Source organism: Myxine glutinosa, chromosome 10 (genome assembly GCF_964187855.1).
Source record: "Myxine glutinosa chromosome 10, kmMyxGlut1.1, whole genome shotgun sequence".
In the NCBI taxonomy this organism is placed as follows: Eukaryota; Metazoa; Chordata; class Myxini; order Myxiniformes; family Myxinidae; genus Myxine; species Myxine glutinosa.
In genome coordinates this window covers 19,574,373-19,599,442 of record NC_136270.1, presented here as the reverse complement: position 1 = coordinate 19,599,442, position 25,070 = coordinate 19,574,373, and the positions used below count along the sequence as shown (strand labels likewise).

The 25,070-nt window shown below is 40.8% G+C and overlaps 1 protein-coding gene across 3 annotated transcripts in view; it reads left to right on the top strand.

Moving 5' to 3' along the window:
* Positions 1 to 25,070, top strand: part of VPS41 (VPS41 subunit of HOPS complex) — an 88,638-nt gene that overhangs the window by 48,733 nt on the left and 14,835 nt on the right. For 2 of the 3 annotated variants that reach the window (XM_068127328.2, XM_068127330.2), the window contains exons 19-26: positions 2,758 to 2,902; positions 3,103 to 3,144; positions 3,336 to 3,386; positions 5,579 to 5,716; positions 8,761 to 8,815; positions 13,819 to 13,959; positions 15,003 to 15,139; positions 20,264 to 20,363. In XM_068127328.2, the coding sequence (XP_067983429.2) occupies positions 2,758 to 2,902; positions 3,103 to 3,144; positions 3,336 to 3,386; positions 5,579 to 5,716; positions 8,761 to 8,815; positions 13,819 to 13,959; positions 15,003 to 15,139; positions 20,264 to 20,363 (809 nt within the window). Of the gene's footprint in view, positions 1 to 2,757; positions 2,903 to 3,102; positions 3,145 to 3,335; positions 3,387 to 5,578; positions 5,717 to 8,760; positions 8,816 to 13,818; positions 13,984 to 15,002; positions 15,140 to 20,263; positions 20,364 to 25,070 lie in introns of all 3 variants that reach the window. The other variant, XR_013624679.1, reaches the window with a different exon arrangement.

The following is a 25,070-nucleotide window of genomic DNA, read 5'->3' as shown; positions in this document are numbered from 1 at the left end:
TCTCAATTTAACCCACCATCTTTTGATGTCATAGGTCACGTGGTATGGGCACCATCTTGGAAAAACCGAAAAACTTTGCACCTCCATATCTCCGAAAGTGCTGCATAGAAAAAATTGAGACATGACTCATTGTAAAGAACTCTCCATGGGGAATAGAATATGTTAATGATGATGTCATAAATGCCTTCATGATGACGTCATAATTTGACAAGTACAAAACTTCATCCGATCAAGATGAAATTTCTTGAGCATCATCTCGGGATAAATTGGTGGAGAAAAAAAAAAAAGACCATCGGTCACGTGGTTCGGCCGCCATATTTGTTTTAACACAAAAGCCTTCCTACAGGTCGCACAAGATCTGCCTGCAACCCTCTTATGGTTAAACTGCCAAAATCAAGACTCTCTGCTCACCTTCACTCCTTCATTCCTCTTTTCTCCCGCCTCTGGAACAAACTCCCTCACTCTCTTCAATCCCACTCCACCCTCCAGGTCTTTAAAACAGCTGTTCACCACCATCTCTTATCTTCCCCCATCCAAAACCTTGATCTTTTCTACCCCCGCTAATTTCACCCCAAATCCACTTTTTTGAAATACCAACTTCTGTCCTGGAAGTCCTTGGTGTCCTTGTGTTTTATACCTCTCCCACCCCCCCCCCCCTTCCCACGCCTCCTCTCCCCAAGCCCTCTCCCTCCCACACATCTCCCTGCTCTCAAATGTTGTTTGTGTGCTTCCCCTTCTCTCCCCATCTTGTCTTCCGCTCCCTCTTTTTATGTATTTTGTTTGTCTGTTTGATTTGTTTGTGAAATAAATGTTAGCTCTTTCACGAGCCTCGATTCTGTATGCAAGAAGAAAAAAAAAAAAAAAAAAAACGTCCGGGCGAGGGTCTGCAATTTCTGATTGCTCTTTCTTGTTGATTGTGTAATGTTGATAGATATGACTAGTCTTGCAGCACATTGTTCATTCTGCACACTTTCACGTGCACTTTCAAATGATTCGCACCACTCAGATCACCGATGTCCTTAACAAGCAATCGTCATCATACCTGTAAATAACAACAGGCTTTGTATGCTTATATTGACCAGGATTTTAATCGTTTGCTGATCCGTGATACATTCGGTCGCTACTTATCCAATCTCAACCAAACTTGCCATGGGGATTAAGGGTCACATAATGGAGGCTGTCGTGACTTCATGTGCCCCCCCTCCTTCCCAAGGGGGTTTTCCGCCTTGGGCGAATTCCGTGTTGAGGTGGATAAATAGCTTATCGTGGCGCTTCCTGGGGCACAAATACCAGAATTTAAATTAATACCTCTGCCACCAAAGGTAGACGGAGGTTATGTTTTCACCCCTGTCTGTCTGTCTGTTTGTGAACAAGATATCTCAAAAGGTTGCAGACGGATTCGGACTAAATTTGGCATAGAAGTAACATATGTGACAAGGACGAAATGATTAGATTTTGGTGAAGATCCAGTTTTGCATCCAGCTAGTAGAATTTTTATTCGATTCTTCACCATTGGGAGATAGGGCCAAAAACGATACATAGCAGGATATCTCAAAAAGTTGTGGACAGATTTGGGCGAAACTTGGTGGAGAGGTTGTTTGTGTGACGAGGACCAATCGATTCGTTTTTGGTGAAGATCTGAATATGGATTTGGATATGAGAATTATTTAATTTTTTTAGTGATTCTTCATTGAGTGATATGGCTAAAACCAACATACAACAACACAACAACAGGCATTTTAAGGCCATTTTCCCTGTGAGAGTGGGGGTTAGCCTTGCGGGCCCCATGACAAACTTCTCCATTTTGCCCTATTTTCTGCATCTCCCCTTGTTAACCCCCTTGCCCACATTTCTTCTTCCACCACCTTTAGCCAAGTCTTTCTCGGTCTTCCCCGTCCTCTACTTCCTTCTACATTCATTTCCATCACTCTTCTCAACCAGTCACTTTCATCCTTCCTCAACACATGACCAAACCATCTCAACCTGTTTCTCTTCACAGCATCCATCACAGGCTCTATTCCCATCATCTTTCACAATTCATCATTGTCTTCCTCTCTCTCAACGATACTACACACATCCACCGAACCATTCACATTTCCACCCTTTCCAGCCTTTGTTGCTGATCTACGTTCATTACCCATGTCTCGCTCCCATAAATCATAACACTTCTCACACATGCAGCATACACCTTTCCCTTCAGCTTCAATGAGACTCCCCTCCTCGTCAGCATGCCACTCAGTTCCCGAAAGTTCTTCCATGCACATCTCACTCTAGCAACCGTTGACGTACAGCAACATAGCATATATATAGCAACATGACATCTAAAACCAACATATAGCAGGATATCTCAAAAAGTTGTGGACGGATGATTTTGATTAAATATGATTCTGTATTGTGATTTTCTGGTCTACTCTTGGATAGAAAACATGAAATGTTCACCTGGCGAAGGTGTACTTTCTACTGAGTGCCGTTCTTGTTATAACCATGAACTATTCAGTCAATTCCATCCAACATATGATTACGCTTTTAAACAGTCGCTTCTGCTGTTTAACACTAGACTGAAAAAATTTAGAGGAAACCCAATGTCCTTGAGGCATTCTATGCTTATCGCGTCCCCGACAGACTAACGCCCCTGATAGATGGCTACCCAGAAGGCACAACACCGAACAGAATATTGCATTCCATACAGGAAATGTTACGCTGGTCATGCCAGTGGTGATGGCCCACATGTGACCTTGTGCTTCCACGTCTCCGCAGGTACACCTACGACCAACGCTATGACAAAGCCCTGGACATCTATCTCAAGCTACGTCATCCAGACGTGTTTGACCTCATCGGACGCCATTGCCTCTTCAATGCCATACAGGACAAGATTCTACTTCTCATGGAGTTTGATCCACAGGTCTGATAAAGAGATGATGAAATCGGGATCTTTTATTTGGAGTAGCTCGGAAATAAAGTCAGAAGGAATCGAATCGTGAACCAGAAATTAAATTTCAACATAATTATAACTCGTTCAGATCAAATTATCTGTAGAGACTAACTATTATCTGTGTGTGTGTCTGTGTCTGTGTGCACTACTCCATTTTGTTCCTTCCCAAGAGGGCTGCAAAGATGTTGCTGGAAAATGAAGACAAAGTTCCTGTAAGTGAAACTTGTCACTGAAACTTCTCATTATTTTCATACATCAGTTTATTTACTCGGACTGTCCAGAACTTTGAATATGGGAACATAACCTAAAACTGGAATTTATTGTCGAGATTAATTGTTGTAGAATTATTTATAAGTAGCATCATACATACCTGTGGCTGAAACTCAACATTTGTTTTCCGCAGATTAATAAGGTAGTCAAAGACCTTGAATCGGAGCCTCGACTTATGCACGAGGTTGGTTTTGTTTTGAAATGTTTTTCTTTGTTTCTTGCACTTGATATACGCTGGTAGCTAAGGATATACAGTCGGACCTCAACATTCACGATTCCAATATTCGCGGACCCCGCGTATTCACGGTTCATAACACGTGACCTGCTTCTACATTCGTGCTTCGCTTATTCGCTATTTAAAAAAAAATAGATCTTTATTTAAAACATTTTTGACACATCAAGACTGCCCTCCTATATCCACAGCCGCTGATATTAATTCAGCCTGGGAATTCTTCCACATAAAACTGCTCTCCCTTATGCTCAGATTAATCCCATCTCATGTTCAATTATCTTACCCATCCTCCCACTCTTGGTATTCTGAATCCTGCAGTGAAACAGTTGATTTAAAAGAACTTGCATTCTCCTCCAAGAAGGCAAATCCAAACTGAAGACAACCTCAGATCATTCCACAAAGCTCGCAACAAGTGTGTCTACTCTCTGGAGAGCCAGAAACATCATCTGTCCAATCTCAAGAATGAGCTTTCAAACTTGTCTCCCTCCTCTAAATCCTGGTGGCACCTTGTCAAGACTTGCACCCTCTGTCCTCTCGGTGCTTTGTTCCCCTCCTTACCTCCAAAGTATCTGCAGGACACACGTGGTCGAGCAGCACCGCCCTCTTAGTGAAACTATCTAAATCTAGAATCAATGCTCACCTCCACTCATTTATTCCTGCCTGTGGAACCACCTTCCATACTCTCTTCAATCCCATTCTTCCCACCAGACCTTCAAGACAGCTCTTCATCACTATCTGAAGTCATCCCCCATCTAAAATCATGATCTTTTCTACACCTGTTAAACCACCCCCACCCCTCCCAAACAGTTTGCTTATGTATCCATCTTGTCCCCCCTCTGCGTTCTCCCTTACCCATTGTTACCTGCATCCCTTGTTTGTCTTCTCTGTCTATTTTCTCCCTCCGCCCTGCTGTTGGCGTTTCCCCTTACTCCTGCTGTTCCCTTTATGTTGTGTTTTGATTTGTTCTTTGTCATAGCTCTTCCAAGAGCCGAGACCATGGAGGAAAAAAAGAAAGAAGTAATTCCCCCCTCCCTTCCAACCCCCCTCCCCTCCCCCCACATTCACGGATTAACCATTGGTGGCATTTCCGAGGAACGTATCCCCCACAAATGTCGGGGTCCGACTGTACCTTAATTGTGTCTTAATAATTTTTCACCCAGATCTTTGCTGCGTTACTGTTTTGAAGGAAAATTAGCTTTGTGTTAGATCTGATAAAAAGTCTTGCTCTGCTTTGAAGCTTATCACTTCTTAGCATTGCTTGTGTTAACATTCGTGAAAGGCATCACGAACAAGAATGGTTGATATGATCGATTAACAGAAACTCTAAGGTCGACCAAAATGAGATTCTCGACTTACTTGCTAAAAATAAGCGTTAAGCTCAAGCGGATCATGATCTGTTGTTTTTTGTGTTGGTCTTATCAAGCAATAGACTATCTGTCTATGGAAGATTTGTAGAGTGACAAAGCCACACAAATAGGTAGTGATGGTAAAGGGGGTCATAAAGCAGATGGAATTGTAATTACTAGCAACAGTACCGGCCCCACGGGCGGGGCTTCAATTGGGAGGCCCAAATGAAAAGGCAAAATATCAGAAATTGAAGGCTTTTTTATTTTAAACGATTTATATAAACTTCCGTTAAATCATATCACACGCAAATCATCAAAATCTAAACGGTATTTGTAGAATTTCAATAAAAGCCACATCACTGTTCATATCGGTAAATATTATTCCATCGTGTTTGGAAAAATTGGAAAATTGTAAAAACAATATAGCCTATTTTACTCCAGGACTTGTAGAATTTCAATAAAAGCCACATCACTGTTCATATCGGTAAATATTATTCCATCGTGTTTGGAAAAATTGTAAAATTGGAAAAACAATATAGCCTATTTTACTCCAGGGGGTCCCAGCATTACCCACCCAAAATTTTGTTGCGATTGGTTCTGCCGTTGTTGCGGTACCTGGGAACAGACAGACAGGCAGACATTTAGTGAATAATAGTAAGATTGTTTGTTTTCGTGTTCATGACCTGTAACAGGATTGAGTCGTGGTAGGTGATGGAAATTATTGAGGTTGTATTGGTGTTGAATTCCCTTGAGGAGCTTGTGACATGACTAGATATGAATGTCTGCTGTGCTGCACAGTACCTGCATAGGCTCTTCCAGACCGACCCACACAAAGGAACTCAATATCACGAGCTCCAAATTGGTCTCTACGCCGAGTTTGATCGACCCAACCTGCTTCCCTTTCTTCGCCATAGCATTCACTGCCCACTTCAGAAGGTAATGTTGATATATATTATAATATCTCCTTACTATAAATCACGGACCAGTGTTTGTTTCTTTGTTTCTTTGTCGCACGACTCCTCCTACAGTTCTGGGCCGATTCCATCCAGATTTGCTACATAGAATCAGCATGACCCCAATTAGTCCATAGGGATGTTTTTATCTTTGTTGGTGGTCTTGGGGGTGGGGCTTGGTGGAGAAGGGGTGCAAATTCTCTATGTAAATGTGTATCATGTAGCACCACCTCCAGGTTGGAGAGGGTATTACAATTTCCCACCCTTTACAGTATTCCTGTCCTTTACAGTTTTTTAGGTAATAGTTAGCGTTTACAGTTTTAGGTAATTTAGGTAATAAACTTTACAGTTTATTACCTGGCGTTGGCTTAGCGGCTAGGGTGCCAGCTTAGGATCCTAGGATCCTGGGTTCGAATCCCGGTCGATCACTGAATTAACGCCAGGGGGGTTGACTCAGCCTGTCATCCTTCCGAGGTCGGCTAATTGAGTACCAGCTCACTGGTAATTCCCTGTTTGTCGTAAAAGGCGACAAAACAGGGTTGGCGGCAGGAAGGGCATCCGGCCGTAAAACATTGCTTCAAAAAGGGGACCAAAAAACAACAACAACCATGGTGCCCGAAAAAGGCCAACCCCCGCTCGCGGGGAAAAATGGCATCTAAAGGTGGGTTTTTTTTTTGGTTTTTTTTACAGTATTCCTGTCCCCACGTTTTCCAGTGCAGTGAGGTGTTTTGAATTATAAACAGTAGGCATGTTTTTGCTTCATGCACATAAGCCGGGGTATTTGTTTTATTTTCGGGAGTGATTGAGGGAACTGTCAGTTGCCTATACAATGCCCAAATAAAGGTATATGTCAGAAGAACGTGTTGAATGCTTGAAACAATATCGCCCACAGGGTGGGTACTGTGCTAGTAAGGATAATACCACAATCCTCTGGCCTCATTTAAATAACTTAGGATCCTTTTAACTTTGTTATAGGTGTTTAAATATGTCGTACATTATTTGAGCGAGCAGCAAGCAAACCGAGCTTTTCACCTGGCATCCCAGCAGTTGGAAAAACTCTAAATAATGCTGAATGAATTGTAACAAAATGCATTCAGTAGGTGGGCATCATGTGGCAGCCAAGATGACTACAGGGAGCCTTTTTTGCCTTTTGTCCCATTGCTGCTGGATATCATGACCCATAATGTCTCATTTACTACTCTAAACAACAACAAAAAGCAAGTGGGGCAGACACAGACGTGCCCACGAAAAGGAATTTGTCCATGAAAATGTATTCACAAGTGCACATGATTTGCTGAAAATGCCAACCTCCACATTGGATACCTGAATGCTGCTCCTTCTGCCCAAAAGGTAACATGAGGCTCTTTACATTCTGACTTGGTGCCTCTGCCACTTTTGGTTGCCACGTGTGAAAGGTGCCTGCGCACCACCAGCAGTCTGTTTTGGACTTGTTACTGCTCTACTATAATAATGAGCAACCAATTTTAACTCTGTTATAATAGGAGCAAATGTGAACACAAACTCAGCATGAACAGTTTCAACAATTAATTAAATTCTAGATGATAAAAAGTGTTTGAAGTAATTAAAAGGCTACATGTTTCCAAACGCATTGGGTTAATAAGCAAACATACAGGGATTAATCAATTCATCATTTTATTTGATTTCTTCCTCTTCTTCTTTTGTATGCAGCACATGGCTGCAGGTAGCATCAATTGCTGGGGGTGCAATGTGCCGCTGATGCAGTGCCCCATGTAGGTTAGAGCAGTCATTTGTAATTTGTCCAGGGTGCCAGGGATTGCTCGACTACTCTTTGCGAAGGACACCATGGGATCTTTATCTTCCACCAACTAATGTTGGCAGATGGGATGCCTAGATTAAAGGTCCATCCGAGGCACAGCACACATATTGATGACTCACCACACCTGTGGAACCGCCTTTAGAGGCCATTTTTCCCCGCAGGGTGGGGGTTGGCCTTTTTCGGGCACCATGGGTCCCCTTTTTTGAAGCAATGTTTTACAGCCGGATGCCTTTCCTGCTACCAATCCTGTTAGTCGCCTCTTGCGACACACAGGGAATTACCAATGAACTGGTACTCAATTTGCCGACCTCGGAAGGATGGCAGGCTGAGTTAACCCCCCTGGCGTTAATTCAGCGATCGACCGGGATTCAAACCCCGGACCCTAGGATCCCAAGCTGGCACCCTAACCGCTAAGCCAACACCAGGCTCTCACCACACCTATGGAACACCAGGATTACAATTGTATAGCTGGGCCGGGATTTAAACTCAGGCTAGATAGCTCAGAGGCTAGTGTGCGTACCTTTTATTGCCCTTTTGAGTTATACTGGGTTGCCGCTGTCACCAACACTTTGGACCACATTTTCATAGAGAACAGATTGTACCATATTGTAATATGCCATTCATCCTTCAGAGCACGTCAAAGTTCTGTAATGGATTGTGCTATGTAAGCCGTAGCCATCAGGTGATGTTCCAAAATGTCCCAGAGAGATTGTTATATTAATTTGGGGCTTTGACCTGGTCAATCTTCAATGCTGTCTTAAAACCAGTTTGTAACGGACACGGCAGTACAGTACTGCAAAATGCATCGTTATGTTATTTTCACATCTTTCACTGCCATGTATCAGCATGCAGAAATTGTCAGAATAACCCCAAAAACTACGAAATCAGAGCGGAACTGGCTGACAACGCAGGAAATGCTGCAGTCGAGCTGATGAAAGTTAAAAAACAATTAAATTGGTCAGAAAGAATTAGTGGAATGGGTCAAGTGACCAAAAATCCTTTCTTTTTCTTTCATCTTGTCTGACGTGGTGGATGTAGCTTCATTGTTATTGTTTAAAGTTCTCTCTTTGATTAAGAAATGTGCTATATACGTATATGCCTTGGAGTGTCTATTTGTTTCCTGCACATTATTTTTGTGAATCGACTGTGTCGAGGGAACACCTGGTTAAATGTCATTGCAGGCTTGATTGCATTCACACAAACAAATTAACCATGTTGTTTCTGTTCAGGCTCTGGAGGTTTGCCAGCAGCGAAACTTTGTTGAAGAAACGATTTTCTTACTTAGTAAGTTAATTTTAAGTTGATCTACATCTCTATATCTCTATATATCTACATCTCTATATATCTGTCTATATCTCTATATTTCTGTCTATATTTCTATATCTCTGTCTACATCTCCATATGTGTATATCTCTACATCTCTATATCTCTATATCTCTGTCTATATCTCTGTCTATATCTCTGTCTATATCTCTGTCTATATCTCTGTCTATATCTCTGTCTATATCTCTGTCTATATCTCTATATTTCTGTCTACATCTCTATATCTCTATATCTCTGTCTATATCTCTATATATCCATCTATATCTCTGTCTATATCTCTATATCTCTGTCTATATCTCTATATCTCTGTCTATATCTCTATATATCTGTCTATATCTATATATCTCTGTCTACATCTCTATATATCCGTCTATATATCTGTCTATATCTCTGTCTATATCTCCATATATCTACATCTCTATATATCTGTCTATATCTCTATATTTCTGTCTACATCTTTATATATCCGTCTATATCTCTGTCTATACCTCTACATCTCTGTCTATACCTCTACATCTCTGTCTATATCTCTATATATCTGTCTATATCTCTATACATCTCTGTCTATACCTCTACATCTCTGTCTATATCTCTATATATCTGTCTATATCTCTATATATCTGTCTATATCTCAATATCTCTGTCTATATCTCTATATATCTACATCTCTATATATCTACATCTCTATATATCTGTCTATATCTCTATATTTCTGTCTATATCTCTACATCTCTATATCTCTACATCTCTATATATCTACATCTCTATAATCACTGTCGATATATGTATGCATCTCTGTCTACATCTCTATATCTCCACATCTCCATATCTCTGTCTACATCTCTATATCTCTGTCTATATCTCTGTCTATATCTCAATATATCTATGTCTCTATAATCTCTGTCGATATATGTATGCATCTCTGTCTACATCTCTATATCTCTGTCTATATCTCTGTCTATATCTCTACATCTCTATATATCTACATCTCTATAATCACTGTCGATATATGTATGCATCTCTGTCTACATCTCTATATCTCCACATCTCCATATCTCTGTCTACATCTCTATATCTCTGTCTATATCTCTGTCTATATCTCAATATATCTACGTCTCTATAATCTCTGTCGATATATGTATGCATCTCTGTCTACATCTCTATATCTCTGTCTATATCTCTGTCTATATCTCTACATCTCTATATATCTACATCTCTATAATCACTGTCGATATATGTATGCATCTCTGTCTACATCTCTATATCTCCACATCTCCATATCTCTGTCTACATCTCTACATCTCTATATCTCTGTCTATATCTCTATATCTCTATATATCTACGTCTCTATAATCTCTGTCGATATATGTATGCATCTCTGTCTACATCTCTATATCTCTGTCTATATCTCTGTCTATATCTCTGTCTATATCTCTATATCTCTATATCTCTACATCTCTATATATCTACATCTCTATAATCACTGTCGATATATGTATGCATCTCTGTCTACATCTCTATATCTCCACATCTCCATATCTCTGTCTACATCTCTACATCTCTATATCTCTGTCTATATCTCTATATCTCTATATATCTACATCTCTATAATCTCTGTCGATATATGTATGCATTTCTGTCTACATCTCTATATCTCTGTCTATATCTCTGTCTATATCTCTGTCTATATCTCTATATATATATATGTCTCTATAATCTCTGTCGATATATGTATGCATCTCTGTCTACATCTCTGTATCTCTGTCTATATCTCTACATCTCTGTCTATATCTCTATATATCTACATCCCTATAATCTCTGTCTATATCTCTATATCTCTGTCTATATCTCTATATCTCTGTCTATATCTCTACATCTCTATATATCTACATCTCTACAATCTCTGTCTATATCTGTATATCTCTGTCTATATCTGTATATCTCTGTCTATATCTCTATATGTCTGTCTGTATCTCTATATCTCTGTCTATATCTCTATATCTCTGTCTATATCTCTACATCTCTATATATCTACATCTCTATAATCTCTGTCTATATCTGTATATCTCTGTCTATATCTGTATATCTCTGTCTATATCTCTATATCTCTTTATATCTACATCCCTATAATCTCTGTCTATATCTCTATATCTCTGTCTATTTCTCTACATCTCTATATATCTACATCTCTATAATCTCTGTCGATATATGTATGCATCTCTGTCTACATCTCTATATCTCCACATCTCTACATCTCTGTCTATATCTCTATCTTTGTGCACATCTCTATATCTTTGTCTATGTCTCTATAACCTCTGTCCTCCCCAACCTCAATTCCTCTTGTCTCCCTTTCTCCAACCCAATTTCTCGAGAGGATCGGTATAATAACTGCATACAAGGTGTTATCGATCTGTACGTAAGGGAAAGCAAGCTTGAATGGAAGGATTCCCAGGCAATATTAATATCAGGAGAGTTGGAAAGAGATGTTTCCAAAATATATCTGCTAGTCTCCCTTTCTCCTCCAACCCATTTTCTTTGTGTTCCTCCAATGTTACGCTCTCTTCGCATCTACACCTCGAGTGTAAAGTAAAAGTTACAATTGGAGAAATTGAAGCATAAAACAAATGCATTTAAGGATCAGACAAAATTCATAAACCCGAGTGTAATGCACAATGTTTATTACCTTCGCAAAAGCGGAAGGTTATGTTTTGATCGCTGTGTATTTATTTGTATGTCTGTGTGTGTGTGTGTATGTTATTCGCATAACTCAAAAAGTATTCAACCGAATTGCATGAAATTTGGTGGGATGATTGGTTATTATACGGGACACATTTGATTAGATTTTGGGAGCAATCGGGTCAAAGGTCAAGGTCAAGGTCACGAAAAGGTCAAAATCGTATTTTTGTTGTTCTGTTCCCTACACTCCCATGCCAAGTACAGAACAGTAGCTGCGGCGAAGGTATGCGCTCTACCGAGTGCCCGTTCTAGTTACCTTCGCAAAAGCGGAAGGTTATGTTTTGATCGCTGTGTATTTATTTGTATGTCTGTGTGTGTGTATGTTAATCGCATAACTCAAAAAGTATTCAACCGAATTGCATGAAATTTGGTGGGATGATTGGTTATTATACGGGACACATTTGATTAGATTTTGGGAAACATATTTGCTCAAATTCTGACTATTTTTAACTCGATCGTATTTCACTCAAAGTTATGAGCGACTGAAGAAGAAGATGTCCATCCAGGACGTCATCACTATAACGCGATCTCCCGCGATCATTTCAACCTCAAAAAAAATTATAATTGCAGATTTGACAATAGATGAGGCATATTAACAAACGAATGAAACAGATTTGCTCAAATTCTGACTATTTTTAACTCGATCGTATTTCACTCAAAGTTATGAGCGACTGAAGAAGAAGATGTCCATCCAGGACGTCATCACTATAACGCGATCTCCCGCGATCATTTCAACCTCAAAAAAAATTATAATTGCAGATTTGACAATAGATGAGGCATATTAACAAACGAATGAAACAGATTTGCTCAAATTCTGACTATTTTTAACTCGATCGTATTTCACTCAAAGTTATGCGCGACTGAAGAAGAAGATGTCCATCCAGGACGTCATCACTATAACGCAATCTCCCGCGATCATTTCAACCTCAAAAAAAATTATAATTGCAGATTTGTCAAGAGATGAGGCATATTAACAAACGAATGAAACAGATTTGCTCAAATTCTGACTATTTTTAACTCGATCGTATTTCACTCAAAGTTATGATTTGTATGTCTGTGTGTGTGTGTGTGTGTGTGTGTATGTTATTCGCATAACTCAAAAAGTATTCAACCGAATTGCATGAAATTTGGTGGGATGATTGGTTATTATACGGGACACATTTGATTAGATTTTGGGAGCAATCGGGTCAAAGGTCAAGGTCAAGGGCAAGTACAGAACAGTAGCTGCGGCGAAGGTATGCGCTCTACCGAGTGCCCGTTCTAGTTTAATTGTGTTTTTGTACTACAGTTGCATTATTTTTAGAACATGGTGTGTACATTATGTAAATCTCTCCCCAGTGCCTTGTGATGTATTGTAGCGTAAGCTTCCATTGTAAGAGCCACCTTGTGCTGGGCATGTTTTTACCTTCGCAAAAGCGGAAGGTTATGTTTTGATCGCTGTGTATTTATTTGTATGTCTGTGTGTGTGTATGTTAATCGCATAACTCAAAAAGTATTCAACCGAATTGCATGAAATTTGGTGGGATGATTGGTTATTATACGGGACACATTTGATTAGATTTTGGGAAACAGATTTGCTCAAATTCTGACTATTTTTAACTCGATCGTATTTCACTCAAAGTTATGAGCGACTGAAGAAGAAGATGTCCATCCAGGACGTCATCACTATAACGCGATCTCCCGCGATCATTTCAACCTCAAAAAAAATTATAATTGCAGATTTGTCAAGAGATGAGGCATATTAACAAACGAATGAAACAGATTTGCTCAAATTCTGACTATTTTTAACTCGATCGTATTTCACTCAAAGGTATGAGCGACTGAAGAAGAGGATGTCCATCCAAGACGTCATCACTATAACGCGATCTCCCGCAATCATTTCAACCTCAAATGAAATTCAAATTGCAGATTTGTCAATCGGGGAGGCATATTAACAGACGAATGAAACAGATTTGCTCAAATTCTGATTTTTAAAAATCGATCGCATTTCACATAAAGTTTCACATCGCATACACTCCCATGCCAAGTACAGAACAGTAGCTGCGGCGAAGGTATGCGCTCTACCGAGTGCCCGGATTCTAGTTTTTAATTATTTGGACATGGGGAACAGGGAATGAATAATAATGGAAAGTTTTGATCTCGACCAATTTATTAGCTGTGACATTTTTGCACAAGCACATGTGGAGCCTCACTGCCCGTGTGTGTACCTTTTGGTGTTCCCTGTACAGGCCGGATGGGTGACAGCCGGGAAGCACTTAAGATGATTACACGAGAGCTGAACAACGTGGACAAGGCCATTGACTTTGCAAAAGAGCAAGATGATCCAGAGCTCTGGGACGATCTTATAAACTACGCCATAACGAAGCCTCGTATGGGATTCTAGCACTCACTGTGTAAAACACCTCGCTCAGCCCCTCCCTTTGGACAACTCAACTTTTTCATTACATTAAGGCATAAACTTTACTCATCAAAACACTTGTCTCATTAACTTAATAGATCCTCTTTCACAAGTTGGGTGTCTAAGTCTCAACAAACGTGTCTCCAGCACGAAGGACTTCCAAAACTTCCAAGATATATTTCATCAATATAAACTCAGGCCAAGGTTTCAGCAGAAATACGAACACTTTTATATTTGCATCCATTAAGCAGATTATTCCATAAAATAACAAGAACAGCACTCGGTATTGCGCACACCTCTGCCAGGCTGAACAGTTTATATTTTGTATCCCACTGATGGGCTGGATCTGGATTCGGACCTGAACCAAAATCGAATCGGATTGGATTGTTCTTGTCATCCAACCTCCTCATCCATCTAGTTTTGTCATAACTCGTCCACAACTTTTTGAAATACCATGCTATATATGGTTTTGGCTCCATTTCTCAATGGTGAAGAATCACTTGTAGAAATTAAATAGATATTTTATTTGAAACTTCACCAAAATCGAATCAATTCGTCCTTATGACACACCCAACCTGTCCACCAAGTTTCGTCTGAATCAGTCAATTTTTCGAGATACCGTACTATATATCGTTTTTAGCCGAATCACTCAATAGTGAAGAATCACTTTTTAAATTATAGGATCCAGATCGTCACCAAATCTAACCATTTAGTCCTTATCACACACATAACCTGTCCACCAAATTTTCTCCGAATCCGTTCAGTTTTGAGATTTCTTGTTCACAATCAGACAGACAAACAAACAGAGAGGGATGAAAACATAACCTCCATCCCCCTTCAGTTGTGGAGGTAAAAAGCTTCGACCTTAATGATCAACCTTTATTCAGCCTGTTGTGGTGTTTTTTAATGATGCAATCTATTTTCATGTTCCTGAACAGAAAGTTGTCGTGTTATTTACAAGCAACAATGAAATGTTTTTTTAAATGTATTCCCTTCTCATCTCCGTGGCTGCAGTGTTTGTTACGGGACTGCTCAATAACATTGGCACACACATAGATCCCAAAATACTGATCAGGCGTATCCCAGAAGGCATGAAGATACCACAGCTTCGTGACTCCCTCGTCAAGATCCTGCAGGACTACAACCTGCAGGTGTGCTTTAGACATGGCCGATACACTAGTACAGTGAGGAAGTGGGAGATTTTAAAAACCTTTGGTGAATTGGCCTCTTCAATTCAAAACCGACTTTGGTGTAACATAAACACAGGGTTAGTCACAAAAATGTACCCGATTTTAATTGTTTGTTAAATCTGCTATTTTTAATACAAGACCATATAATTTGCATTATATATAAGGAAACTAATCGTTTTGTTTAACAATAACAAATGTTTGAACTGTCCTCTTCCAAGTTCTGCACACTTACGGATACGTAAGGAAACCGGCCGATTATGAACCAAATTTGGTATGATTTAATCGGGACAGCAAGGTGTCATGGAGTGGTGCTCTATATGTTGGGGCTGAAAGGGGGGGTCTTGCCCTAAATATTGAAATTTTATTTCAAAAATCTTCTCGGAAACCGCCAGACAGATCCAGGCCAAACTCGCCACGAGACATCGGGACCATGCCCTCACCTTAGGTTGTGTTCATCATGGCTGTATCTCCCCTGGAAGGGGTCCACAGGCTCCCTCCCCAAAATCCCTCATATTCACTAAAAACATATTTTCCTCACAAACTACATGACCGATATGGACCAAATTTGGTATGATACATCAGAACCGTAGACACCTTAAATTAAGGACTAGGCGCTTACACTCGGGATCTGGAACTTGGGTCCTACGTTGTGAAACTGGCCTGAAAATGACTTTACCTATAGCTACGTAATTTGTCAGCCAAAAGACAGAACAACTATCGGGGATGCCTCTTCGTGGTGGTTGTAACCCCCAATGCAAGTCGGAGGCCAAATCCTCCCCATTATTCCCTGCTGCCAGGATCCATCAGGGCAGCGTGGTCACGGTTAGAGTGCCAACCGATCCCCATGGCCTGGCCCTTTCCATCCTGTCTCTGTCCCTTTTCTCCCTCTCTCTCCCTCTCTCTCCCTCTCACTCTCCCTCTTCCTCTCCCTCTCCCTCTCCCACTCCCTCCCTCTTTCCCTCTGTCTCTCTCACTCTGTCGTGCCCCTGACTCAGTGAAGGTGGGGGTACACCATCCTGGATGTGGGGGATCTCTGGGTCACTCCTGCGAGATTTATCGGCTGGCTCATTGCCACGGGCTTGTTCGAAAGAACTCTCCGGTGCTATACAACAACAACAACCAAAACACAGAATTACCCCAAATTTTCACTCAAATATAGATAGCTAAGACATTTCTCCATCATATGTGCTAAAAAAAATTTGCGATGACCATCGACCGACAGATACTATGCATTTTGCGGTATTGCTTAAACTCTGCATTATCCATGCTTCAGTAAGTGATTATTTAGAAGCTATTGAGTCTAGAATTATGATTTTGCTCCCATATATTTTCTTGATAATGCATTAATTTATATGTGGAAGCAGCGACTAACATAGTCAACTCCTTGTTGATTAATATAAGATTAATGAAAAATTACACAGTAATTTAGTAATACTATACTTACATTTCACGCACATACAAGGCAACTTATTACAACTGTTTTTTTTAGACTTAGGTATTTGTGCAATGTGTGGATTCCAGGATAAATTTGATGTTAGGGTAATTCCTAGTAGGTTTATTGTAGCACATGGTGTAATTGTGGAGCTTTCAAAGGAGATTGGAGAGTTAAGAGGAGCTTTAGAGAGAAAGATGGGAATAAATTGAGTTTTAGAAGCATTAAGTTTAACCTGATTACATTTGCCCAACTCGGAAATCTTGTCCAAATCTGAATTTTAAAAAGGTGGCTCTGATCAAACGAGATGTAGATCGAGTGAGGGAAGATGGGGCAGATGCAAAAAACATGGAGGAATGTAATGTGGAGTCATCAGCATAAGAGTGCATTTGGTTATTTGTAGAAGAAAGAAAGTCATTGATGAAAAGAAGGAAGAGTGTTGGAGACAGGACGGAACCCTGAAGGACACCACTGTTGATAAGAGAGAAAGCTCGATATGAGAGAGCAGAGCGTTGGAGGAAAGCCCCAGAGGGAAGCTTGGATATCAGACCCCAATGTCAAACTCTGTCAAAGGCTTTTGAAATATTGAGGCCTACAACAAAGGATTCCCCAAAGTCTCTCAGAGAAGAGGCCCAGACAATCGTAATGTAAGAAAGGATATCACCGGTAGATCTTGCCTTGCGAAAGCCATATTGATGGTCAGATAGAAGACTGTGACATTCAAGATGCTTGAGGAAATGGGAATTGAAAAGACATTCAAAGACTTTGGAAATAGTAGAAGTCAGAGCAATAGTCAGAGCCAGAGGTAGTTGGAAGGGTTTGAACGATCACCATTCTTTAAAATAGGCTGTAGTAAGGCATGTTTCCAGGAAAGAGGAAAAGTTTGGCTTTTTAAACAAAAGCAAAACAAACGAGCAAGTACTGGAGCAAGTTCTGAAGAAAACTCCTTCAAACTCGAGGAGGAATGCCATCTTGTCCATATGCCTTGCTTGTGTCCAAAGAGAGGAGTACTTTTTTGACTGCATGAAAATAGATTACAGGGAGGGGCATAGGATTAGTAAGGGGTGAATCAGAGGGAGATGGAATGTTAGTGTCATCCAGTGTGGAATTAGAGAAAAGAAAACCAAAAAGTGTTGTTTTATCAGTCGGAGAGACAGCAATAGTATCATCGAAACGGGAAAGCGAAGGAAAGGGAGATCGACAGAAGTTGTTGGAGATACTTTTAGCCAGAAAGATCAATTAGTGGAAGAAGTAAGATGAGAGATTGTCAAATTTCTTTTGTATAAATGAATGCTTCGCCTCACGAATAACATGTTTGCAATGATTTCTAGCAGATATGAAAGCTGAATGTGAGTCGGAGGAAGAAGAGTTTTTCCATGTCGGATATGCCACATCCCTTGCACGAATGGCCGCAGAGCAGGAATGATTGAACTGAGAGTTGGTAGGAGAGATAGACGTGAAAGAGGAGAGGATATAAGCCTCCATTCCTGTAAAAAATAACTTCAGCTATTCGTTCAGCACAGATGGAGGCATCGCCCGAGGAGAGGCAGTCGTCTTTCCAGGGAAAATCAGAAAAGAAGTTTCGTAAACCAGTCAAGTTAGCGGTATTGAAATACCAATACTGGTGTTTAGTCGGAGCAGTCGGAGGAGGAGTGGTGTTCATTGATGTTCACAAGATTGTGGTCAGGAGAACCAGTTTGAGGTGAAATTGTGTAGTTGTAACGCAACGGATTGGAGGTGAAGAACAAATCCAAAGTATTGGTAGAGTGGTCATAACGATCTGGGGTATGGGAAGGGTGGGTGATCATAATTTGTTCGAAATCATTGAGAATTGAAAATGTAAGATCTTCAACTCCCCCAACATCCTTGTGGGAAGATTTCAACCACTCCCTGTGGTGTACATTGAAGTCTCCTAAATACAGGAATTCTGCTTTATGGTGTTCAGATGTCATGGCCTCATGGCAGGAATTAAGATAGTCAAAGAAAGCTGTGAAGTTTGTAGAGTTGGGAGAGCAGTAAGTGAAACAGAGGAAAATAGCGATGGTCGGGAGACATATCTTGAGCCAGATGACATCAAAATCAAAGTTTGGAGATTCGAGGGCCACAAGGCATACAGCAGGCGTATTGATGTTGGACTAGATACAGACTCCTCTTTTGAAGCGGAATCGTGAGTGAAGGTTGTAGTTTGAAATGTTAAAGGAATAGTTAACAACAACATGTGACAATTGGGTCTCTGGGAGAAGCAAGATATTAGGAGAAGAGCTTGCTAGATGATTTTCAACAGAGGAAAGATTCGAAGAAAGACCACGAATGTTGGTGAAATGAATTGAAAAAGAGTCACGTTGATTCAACAGGCAAGGGTCTTGGGAGGGAGACCGATACTGCCTGACCTCTCCCCTAAACCCCTCCCTCCATTCCCGGTCCCCCCATAGACAGAAACATAATGTGAGGAGTGAAAATAAGTAAGATAAGTGTATGATGTTTGTTTGTGAGAAAAAGAAATTGAAGCTAGCCCGGTAGCTGTAGCTTGAGTGAGACGGAAAGTAAGACCAGCAATCCTGACACGGAGAGTATGAGATGGTTCAGGGCACCACTTCAACGCTCCTAACTCCAAACGGTTGTACAACCCTGAGCGGTTGCTGTCTACAACCTACTACCTAAAATTGGTAAGGGTTAGTTTGTGTTTTTTTATGCTTTGTTGTACAGCTTGTTTCTTTCTTTTGTCCCATCATCTTACTTTTTCCACATGCGAAATTTTCATTTATGTTTATTTAAATTATACAATGGACTACAAAATGTAAATGTTTCATGATATTTGTTATATTATATCACCTTTATCTAGCAATATTGTTGAAATGAAGATCAAATAGCTGTATGTTGAAATATGTTTAAAAAGTCAAAACTTTACATGGGGTGTACTTACTTTTTCGCGTGACTGTATATCATCCAGATCCAGTTCCGGATCTTCACCACATTCGAATCAATTTGTCATTGTCATGCGCCCAACCCATCCACAAGTTTCATCTCAATCCGTCCATAACTCTTTGATAAATCCTGCTCACAAACAGACAGGGGTGAAAACATAACCTCCATTCACCATTGGTGGCGGAAATAATCATCAAGCTCTTCCCCTCTACCAAACCATTACTGCTTGGAAAATAAATTCCCATTCTTTAAAGACCTGCTCGAACCTGATAGGAGTTGCTTTTTCAGCATTTCGGATTATTCATGATGGGAAAAAATTTCTGTACATTAATGTTGTGGGCATCATTGCCAATATGTGGAGTGTTCAAAAGTTCCACAAACAAGATACTCACAATGATACCGAATATATAGGATCATGAGGTGTATATTTTTTCTAATCCTATTTATGCTTTTTAAAAAATTAAGCCAGCGTGTCTTGGCCTGTTGTAAGTATCTCATTCGTAAAACTCTTCGAACAGCCCTCGGTTGTTTCTCCCCGTCCGTTGACTTAATTTGTGCATTTAACCTTTGTTTTTTCTGAATCCGTTGACCCAAAAGAGTTTGTGAATTTTCTAAAGCACTGTAACTCGAGATGATTTTGTGGTTTGAATGATGCACAAGGTCATCCCACGCAAAGTTAACCTTTCTTCAAATGCTCACTTCCCCTCACACCCGCCCCTCACCCCAAGATCTCGTTGCGTGAAGGATGTGAGAAGATTCTGGTGGCGGACTGTGTCGGGCTCATGAAAAAGCTGCAGCGTGCTCAACGCAGAGGCGTACGTGTGGATGGTGAGAAGTATTTAAGTATAAAGGATTTTTATTTCCATTATGTTGTTTATGTGTAATGGAGATGGTAGTGTCTGATGTTTGTTTGATTCTATAGCACTCAGGGTGGGTTAGGGTGGGGTGAAGGTGGATGAGATTACCTATGAGTGTGGTCGGTATATTGCTTATTTTACAATGGCTTCAGTCATTCCATTAATGCTGTTATAAAGACTCTACAACATGCATGTTATAGTGTAATGTTGGCTTGTCAGTAACATCGAAGTAAGACAATATATCTGATCAGATTTACGCAAAGACTGAATTAATGTGAGAAACAAAAATTGTTAATTAACGAAATCAAGAAACGTAATTGAGATGAAATTTCCTTTTTCTATCCATTATCTCTTTAAATGACTCGACCAAATATTTAATTATTGATCAACGAGTGCTGTGCATTCTGGACATTTCTCCTCAAACACACACACACACACACACACACACTCACGGATACACACACGCACACACACTGATACACAAACATGTGCACACACATAAACACAAACGGATACAAACACACACATGTACACAAACGGATACAAACACACACACGTACACACACGGATACACACACACACACACACACACACACACACACACACACACACACACACACACACACACACATGGATACACACGGATACACACACACACACGGATACACACACACACAGATACACACACACACATGCACACACACACTGATACACAAACATGGGCACACACAAACACAAACAGATACAAACACACGCACACACACACACACAAACACACACACACACACACACACACACACACACACACACACACACACACACACACACACACACACGGATATACAAACACACGAATACACAAACACACGCACACACAAACACAAACAGATACAAACACACACACACGGATACACACACACGGATACACACACACACTGATACACAAACATGTGCACACACACAAACACAAACAGATACAAACACACACGCACACACACGAATACACAAACACACGCACACACAAACACAAACAGATACAAACACACACACGGATACACACAAATAACTTTGGTGCATGAGGAGGCCATTCGGCACTTACCCCAGTATTCATCATCCATCCACACACCAGATACCTACAAGTCCTGCCAATATTCCCATACCTCTATCTCCAGTGCATCCAGGTACCTATCTAAATCTCATTATAACTCCTGTTCTGCCACTATCTTTCAGGGAGATCATTCCATGCATTAATCACTCTCTGACTGAAAGACCCTAAACTTAAAACTGCTGTCCTAACTCTCATCCTCTTTACCATCAAGCCATGACTCCTGGATCTAACCCTGTCCATTCTGCTGAAATACGACACGTAATGAAAATCCCACAGTTGCTTTTGTTGTCCTCAATTGCTGTGTTGCACCGTATCATCTTCCAAGCCTTTTTAACACCACATGACAATTCAATCCAGCAGCATCAACCTTTGACTCCCATGTCGCAACACGTTGACGACATTTCGAGTTTGTTGTGTTGTTCCAGACACTCTTTCTTAAACGTGGTGTTTGCCAAGTTCATTCCTTTCAATGGAAAATGACTGGCTGGCAGATGGAATTGGATGTTTGCTGAAAGGATAATGCATGAATTGAAAAATGTTTGAAAAAATGAACAATTTGATTGAATAATGATGAGCGAATAATGAATTTGAATGAATAATTCAACAACAACTACAGGCATTTTAAGGCCATTTTCCCTGCTAGAGTGGGGTTAGCCTTGCGGTCCCCATGACAATCTTCTCCATTTTGCCCTATTTTCTGCATCTCTCCTTGTTAACCCCCTTGCCCGCATTTCTTCTTCCACCATCTTTAGCCAAGTCTTTCTCGGTCTTCCCCGTCCTCTACTTCCTTCTACATTCATTTGCATCACTCTTCTCAACCAGTCACTTTCATCCTTCCTCAACACATGACCAAACCATCTCAACCTGTTTCTCTTCACAGCATCAATCACAGGCTCTATTCCCATCATTTTTCGCAATTCATCATTTGTCTTCCTCTCTCTCAACGATACTCCGCACATCCATCGAACCATTCGCATTTCCACCCTTTCCAGCCTTCGTTGCTGCTGTACGTTCATTACCCATGTCTCGCTCCCATAAATCATAACACTTCTCACACATGCAGCATACACCTTTCCCTTAAGCTTCAACGACACTCCCCTCATCATCAGCACGCCACTCAGTTCCCGAAACTTCTTCCATGCACATCTCATTCTAGCAACCGTTGCCGAGTCTGATCCACCTTCTCCATTCAGCAAGTAATTTGAATGAATAATTATGAAGATAATGCAATCTGAATTAATGTGAGGAATATTTTGCAACAATCAACATTTTTTTGGTTTCTGCTTCGATCCTTCTTACATGGAGAATGCAATAATCTTGGCAAGATTTTATTTTGCTCCATCGGTCGTTTGGGAATTTTTTGTCGGAATCTCTGGGACAAATTCTAAAATCCTTCTTTTGCAAAACAGGCCGCAGGTTTTGATTGTGACTTTGGCTGATGCTCACCTTCAATAGAGGACACGGACTTTGTCGCAGTGGATGAACAAAGTGGTTTAACTAACCTTCCAGGTTGTTGTTTATATACCTGAGAGCAACAACCCCAATACCTGAGAGTATAATTACCAGCATTCATTTCTTGTGCTTGTGAAAACTTTTGATTGAGTACCTTTTCCTCTGAGGCCTTGTTTGGCTAGAAGGAATAACATGAAACGATTTATACATGATGCTCTCTCTCAAAAATAATCACTATATTTCACTGCAGGTGAATTCTCAGACTATCTACGTTCATTGCACTGCAACGTTATTTTTGTGTAACGGTATCTTCTTAAAAATGGCCGGCGTCATGGCTTAGAGGTATGCGGACTCACCTCTGAGCTGTCTACGGCCTTGGTTTGAATCCCGACCAAGCTGTAAACTGCCGTCCTGGTGTTTCTCAAGCAGGGCGAGGCATCGATGCGTACGCCGTCCCTCGGACGGACGTTAAACGGGGCGACCCGTCTGACGGCATTAGTCGATGGATGTCAAGGATCCCACGGTGTCCTTCCTCGAGGGTAGGTGTGAGGCATTACCGGCACCCTGAACAGATTCTATAGAAATTCCTGCTTTAACCTGCAGGGGGCAGCAGCAGCGCAGCTGCACCTCCTGTAAATGATGCTACGCACAGTGGTGTGCTGCGTACGAAAGGAAAATACCCCAAAAACCACGTTCATGTCTTATGCGTAATACGGCATAGTTTCAAAAGGGAGTTCTTTTTATCTTTGATTTACAATCCATTTAGTTTATTACTTCCGCCACCAAAGGTGGATGGAGGTTATGTTTTCACCCCTGTCTGTCTGTCTGTTTGTTTGTCCGTCCGTTTGTTTGTCCGTCTGTTTGTTTGTCCGTTTGTGAACAAAATATCTCAAAAAGTTGTGAACGGATTCGGACGAAATTTGGCAGAGATGTAGCATATGTGACAAGGACGAAATGATTAGATTTTGGTGAAGATCCGGATCCGGATCAGAGAATTTTAAAGTAATTCTTCACCATTTGGAGATTGGGCCAAAAACGATACATAGCAGGATATCTCAAAAAGTTATGGACGGATCTGGACGAAACTTGTTGGACAGGTTGTTTTGTGTCACAAGGAAGAATCGATTGAATTCTCGTGAAGATCCGGATCCGGCTAGTATAATGTTTAAGTGATTCTTCACCATTGAGTGATATGGCCAACCAGGTGGAGGTATGCTCTCTACTGAGTGCCGTTATAGTTTTATTTGTTTTACGCTTTTATCGTCTTTTTATTTTGAATGACCTGACATCGTATGAGGTTATAATATATTTGTTTGGTGATCCATACTTACACTACCTCGGCAACTCCTTTACCTAATCAAATGTGCAGCAACCTCCATCCCCCCACTTCTTCCCTCGTGCACCTGCAACGTTTTGTAGGAAAGCTTGTAGTGTATACAGGATCATTTACAGGTGACTTGTTTCGAAAGCATCCTCTTCTTCCGCGGCGAAATCTGCCTTTAAAGTAACTAGGGCATGCCCGTACTATATCTATATCTAAAATTATATCCCCCCCCTCTATTTACATGAAATGGTTTGGTCCAAAGCGAACGGCTTGCGAGTGGTGACAATCCCCCCCCTCTATTTACATGCAATGGTTTGGTCCAAAGCGAACGGCTTCCGGAGTTTGGTAAAGAAATCGCCATCGCGTGAACAAACGCGCAGGAAAGCGAATGAATCGCAAATTCGTTTTTATTAGTTGTAAAACATAGTTTAACGCCAACATAGTTTGCAAACGTGAAATAAATGAATACGCTCTCAAATGTGCCATCCGAGGCAGAGTGTGCCCGCCACGTTCGGCACACGCGATCGTTCGCTGCTCTCTGATTGGTTGAATCGTTTTTTGGACATAGCTCGGTAAGTAATTGTCCGATTAATATGAAACCTTGAAAAGGCACATCCTCGGGTCCCCAGCAATATACCTGGCAAGTTAAAAGTATATCGGACCCGTGGTTGTCGAGAAACAGCGGTCACAGACAAACGTACAAACGTACAAACGTACAAACGTACAGACAGAGATTACTGGAATTATAGATAGATAATCCTGGTCTGCTTAAACCAATCCTCTTTCAATATTGT